Consider the following 6,000-nt stretch of genomic DNA (forward strand, 5'->3'; position numbering starts at 1 on the left):
AGGTGGAAATCACTAGAATAAGGGGTTTGACTAAGGCAAAACCCTATATAGCCACAAACACACCATTTTTAGCTTGCAGATGCAATTACAGGTTTTCGTTATAGTGAGCAATTTCTAGGAGATCTCAGTGAGCAAGAACAGGTGTATTTGTAGAATTTGGACCCAGACCTCTGGCATCGGAGCACCCAGTGCTCTGGTCCTAGACCAGAGCACCCAACGCCCTGGTCCTCCATAATCAAGTGCAGTTTTTGGCAAACAAAGCTTAAATCACTTCAATTTGGATATTTTCACTTTTTAGCTTTGTACAGTGATAGAGACCAGACCACCTAATGCCCTGGTCCAACTCAATCAGGCTCAGATTTCAGTATCAGGTGCACATCAAAATTATCCTCTCAAATTTTTAATCCATGTCTCATTTTCATTTCTATATCTGTTTGTTATTGCAGATAACATAGTTGCTTTCATACATTTCATTAGCCTAATTTGTCATTACTTTGCATTTGACTCATTTCCCTCATATCAATAAAGGAATAAAAACCCTAAAGGTATTATTTGACTCTCTTCCATAAGAGTAAGTCAAAGTGAATCACCTTCTTAGACTCTTTCGTATTCCAATGTATGGAGGAAAGTTGGATTAGGTCCTAGTTTATCCTATCCCATTTTCTACCATCACAAAAGGATCCTACCCTAGAGGTTCCCTCTTCCTTACCCTTTGAAAAGATTTAGAAGAATGAAATTTTAATGTCACTAAAGATTGTTGGAAGATGGATGCCTCACTTAATACTGTGAGGTTTGAAGATGGTGCTAGCAATAGCTCCTATTGTCTCAAGAAAAAAAGGTATGAAGACAAAAACAATAAGAACTACTCTACAAATTGCTTGAAGATGGATACCCCATTCAAGTCTGTAAGGAAAAAGGATGGAATACCATTATGTTTCGGTCTCAAGAAAGTTAAGTTAGGGGATTCTGATCCCGGTTATTTGTAAACCAAAATTGCTCTAGAGCACTTTAAACCACCCTAATGAGCTAGCTTGTTGTTTAAATTTTTTTGGTTTTGCTCTATTTTCTGTTTGGTGCAATTTTGTTGTCTCTCCTTTAGGTTGTTCCCTAATTTTTGTTGTACTTAACCTTTTATTGTAAAAGGTTCTAGGTCCTCTCAAAACCTTGCTTTTCCTATTCGTTCATGGTGGTTGGTGGCTTGCTCTCCAAGCATGTTTTTTGATGGTTTTTGTTTATGATCTATAAGGGTTGGGGCCCTTCTCCGCTTAACATAATAATAATAAGTAAATGGAAAGCATATCAAGTAGTTTCATGTACACTTATTTTTAAAACCATTATTACTAGGTTAAGACATTAAAATTAAGAATCACAATGAATCAATTGATGAGAACTATGTTTTGTTTCCTTAATTATGTCATTCACTAAGATTTAAATCCTCAAAATAACGATAAGCTTGAATTTGACCCTCAATGACTTTAACAAATTAGTTTACCTTACAACATTATAACTAAAAGATAACTCATAATTAAACGATATACTCTCTCATCATATTATAATTCACTATATAAAAACAGATAAACCAATATCAATTATTTGTTTTAAATTAATACGCGTTTATTCACCCTATCATGAAGAGAAGGGACACAAATTTCTTGTGGATGACGCCATTGAATTCCCACAGCCTCCCCAAAGTGTTCATATGAGGGGATTCAAAAGTCAACCTGGTGGGTTCAATTGCAGAGGCCGTTAGAAAGCAATTGGATATATACTACTTTAAAATAACAATATTAATATATTTTCTCCTTTAAATACAAAAAAAACCGTGTTTAATTGCTCTAGCAAATATTTTTTTAGTCTGTTTGACAAAATTTGGCTTCTTGAACAAGCAAATAAGAACAAGGAAGTCCCCCTTCTTGGAAAGAGTCGATATATATACACCACTTCTATGTTCTAGAAGCACACCGAGCAGTTCCCGGTCCAATCTTCCAACTGTTCTTGAATGCTAAATTTCATAAAAAATGTACTTTCATTGAATCCTTCAACAGATTAGGATATAACAATATAAACAATTTAGATTGGATAGTTCCTGGTAAATTCATGATATGGGCATATAAATCTGATACAATACAATCAATCTTACAGAAACCCATTACAAGAAATCCCATACCCATTTCTTATTCATAGCCTGTGAAAACTACTGTGAAAGGATGTATCAACAGCAGCAATATGCATATGGAGGAGGCCCAGGTTATGCTTCTGCACCTCCGGCCATGCAGGCACCATATCCTCAGTATCCCTACCAATCTTCCAGATGGTCCACAGGCCTCTGTGACTGCGGCCATGACTGTTCTAACTGTAAGTTTCTCTTGCTCCACCTATTCTGTCTTTCTTAACAGATATAACACCCAACAAATGTTGATGGAATATATTGTTGATCATCAGGCCTCCTGACATGTTGCTGCCCCTGCGTTACTTTTGGAAGAGTGGCAGAAGTTATAGACCAAGGCCGAACAAGTAAGTCAGTTTCATATATTGAAAATCTTTCGTGGAAAACCCATGAGAAAAGTAGATCATTATATTTGTCCAATTTAGTAAAGAAATTCTTAAACAGATCTGTAGATGGTTGTGTAAAACATGAAAGAAAATGAGAGGAAGGACTTAAATTTGCAGGGAAATAAGAATGAAATAAGCTAGACAATTTTGAGGACCATTTTTGTATGATTGATCTTTGTTGTGATATATATAATGGCAGCCTGCTGCACTCATGGGATTGTATACACTTTATTGTGGGCTGTGGGAGTTGGATGTTTGTATTCATGCCAATATCGGAAAAAACTTCGAGCACAGTACAATCTGCCTGAAGAGCCATGCGGTGACTGTTGTGTGCATTCGTGCTGTGAATGCTTCGCTGTGTCTCAAGAATACAGAGAACTTAAGCAGAGAGGACTCAATCCCTCCGCAGGTATATACCTACTGCAACTCAAAACTAAAAGAATTTGAGTGTTTCTTCGTACCCACAAACTCAAAACAATTTTTTTTAGTATTTCTTCGTACCCTCTAACTCAAAACTAAAAGAATTTTATGTTTTTTCATACCCACAAGCTCAAAACTAAGAGAATTTTAGTGTTTTTTCATACCCGCAAACTCGAAACTAAAAGAATTTTAGTGTTTTTTCATACCCACAAACTCAAAACTAAAAGAAATTGTCTTTGCTGTTTCTGAATTTGTTGATTCAGGTTGGGTAAATCCTGCAATGACTCCTCCACCACCCTTTCAAGGCATGTACAAGTGAAGCATTCTTTGTTGAATTGACGAAGGAAAGAAGTGATTCTGTTATGTGGCCATATCTGAAATTATCTGTGTCTCTAGTACAACATATGTAGTATTTTTGGGTTATTTTCTTCTGTAAATTTGTTCGTTTGGGGATGGACTTTGTTGAGCTCTGCATGTCCATCATCGCTGCAGGGACAATGTAATAATTAGTTGCTTTCACATTTGATGGGTGATTTAAAATTTATTTATTATTTTACATTTTCGTGGTGTTACGTAAGAGGTTTGAATCTTTGAATTGACCAAAGTTTGTTGAAATGATTTCAGAAACATCGGCCATATCTCAAAACAAGAGTGGCAAAGTCGCATTTGATGGGTCATTTAAAATTTATTTATTATTTCATATTTTGGTCGTATTACCTCAGAGATTTGAATCTTTCAATTGACCAAAGTTGGTTGAAATTGTTTTAAAAGCAACAACCATGTCATTTAAAACAAGAATCGCAAGGTTATTTTCAAGATCATATATTTATAGATAATCTATATGCTTATATTAATTTTAATTAAATAGTTTCGAAATGGTATTCGTTGATGTTTCTAAGATAGATGGATTTAAAATATCTATATAAGTTTTATTTTAATATGATATATCTTTTATAATATTAAATCTAAAAGTTATTCAATATTTAATTTTTCTTTTAAATCATTTAATGATTAAAAATAAAACATATTAACTTGTTTAATTATTCATACACATGTAAACTCTATATTAAAATTGTTTTGGTTTACTTAAGTAATTAAATTAAGGATCACAATGAATTGAATGAGGTCAATTGATGAGGATGATGCTGTGTTCCTTAATTACAACATTTACTAAGGTTCCAACCCTTTGAAGGTGTGATGGGACAAGGTTTGACCTCTAAGTGCATAAGACAACTTCTAATTTAGATATAAACTTCTTCATAATATTATTTAATTGATGATACAAAAATAATCTAAATATTGAAAAATAAATAAAAATTGTCAAGTTTAGAATTATAGAAAGATATCAAATGATTTGATTTTAATGTCAAAAGAGATTTACTAGGGCTATGCCTTTTCTTTGCTTATGTTAGTTTGAATCTTCCCTTATGTCATACTACTTCTTTGAAGAAAGAATTTGCATTGTGTTTCTACCTTTATTTTAGCATCACTTGAATTGACACACATATAAGCATATTTTCCTCTTCAAAATGGCCTCAAACTCCATTAACATAGTAATTATTACTCGTGGTACACGAGTTGCACTACCAGCAACAAAAGCCACAAAATTCATTGCCAAGGTCTTTCATAAGATATGTCTTCTAATACACCTTTAGATATGGTTCTTCCCATTCCAAATTTGATAGTGTGTAGCGCCCACCAACAAACCCCAGGGAAACTTGCTACAACTAGGTCCAAAAGAGTGGAATAATTTTTTTTTGTTTACTAACAAGGTTACATCTAACTCAATCTAGACATTAAGTTAATGATTTAGCTCAATAGTTTAAAATACAAAGTTAGGTGTTTATCTGTTGCTCCCTACATTATGTTACTAACACAGGAGAAGGCATGTTTACAAGGTTTAATAACTTAGAGGGTTCCAATGTTTCCCTAGGGTATTGACATCACTGCTAAGTCCTACACCATTTATGGTTTATGATCGATACTTTAAATTTTCCATCGTCATATTAGTCCACTCCTATGTTCTAATGATTTAACCTTATCATGGAACACAACTACAAATGCATGTATGCATATTAATCTATATCACACACTTCACATGATATGCTACTATTGTTGTTCACTAATCAATGCATCTACCAAGGCATTCTCATTAACCTACTTATGCAATCTACATGTTCATAATGTCGTTTATGCAACATTAGGTTTATGGCAGCCATATCACAATTGTATAAATTCTCATTTAGCTCCTAATGATGTCTACTTATTAAGTTTCATAATAGTATTCAGCAGTAGTGATGTTCTAGTTTTCAAGCATCTAACTACATCTTCAAGAATCTTGTATTTCACATGCTTTACCAATGATAGTTTAAGTTCTTCGTTCAATGCCATTGTTCATATCATTGATCTCATAAATGTATGCTAACATCTACTTAGTTTACATCCATATTCATATGAAAATATTGAAGGTACAAGCATTAATTCATTCCATTGCTAAATAAATAACATGAAAGGAGTAACAACATCCATTTTCCATCATATCTACATATCTACTATTTAACATTTAAAAACCACACAAAGAATCGTATTGCTGATTTAACTATTTGACAAGATACAATTCAATTACAATTAACTACCCTATCTCATAAACTAAGCATGACAACTAAATTCATGTCATATGAGTTCAAATTAAGGAATATGTATGATTAACAAATAATGAGACACTACTAGCAAGGGTATATCATTTTCTTCTTTCTTTCTACTTACAATTGATTAACTCATATTATTACTTCCATTTTAATGTACCATCTAAAGTAACTCATGAATACTTATAGGCTGTTTTACATAGTATTACAATCGTGAGTATTGCTCACTTCTTATACAACATTCTTAGATTATTACATGATTTGAGTTTATCTACCATAAGGTGTACACTACATGAATCTGCTCCAAAGGTTCAAGGAAACATGAAAAAGGCTCCAAGTCCACGTACAAAGACAACACCAAAGAAGAGGGAAAAACCCCTAT

General features: G+C 33.3%; 1 protein-coding gene across 1 annotated transcript; it reads left to right on the top strand.

Annotated features, from left to right (window-relative positions):
- Positions 1-2,060: 2,060 nt before the first annotated feature.
- Positions 2,061-3,600, top strand: LOC131065468 (protein PLANT CADMIUM RESISTANCE 7). Its single transcript, XM_057999969.2, has 4 exons — positions 2,061-2,355; positions 2,443-2,514; positions 2,753-2,962; positions 3,237-3,600. The coding sequence occupies exons 1-4, from the start codon at positions 2,208-2,210 to the stop codon at positions 3,290-3,292; spliced, it is 486 nt and encodes a 161-aa protein (XP_057855952.2). The 5' UTR covers positions 2,061-2,207; the 3' UTR covers positions 3,293-3,600.
- Positions 3,601-6,000: the final 2,400 nt, after the last annotated feature.

This window comes from Cryptomeria japonica, chromosome 4 (genome assembly GCF_030272615.1).
Source record: "Cryptomeria japonica chromosome 4, Sugi_1.0, whole genome shotgun sequence".
In the NCBI taxonomy this organism is placed as follows: Eukaryota; Viridiplantae; Streptophyta; class Pinopsida; order Cupressales; family Cupressaceae; genus Cryptomeria; species Cryptomeria japonica.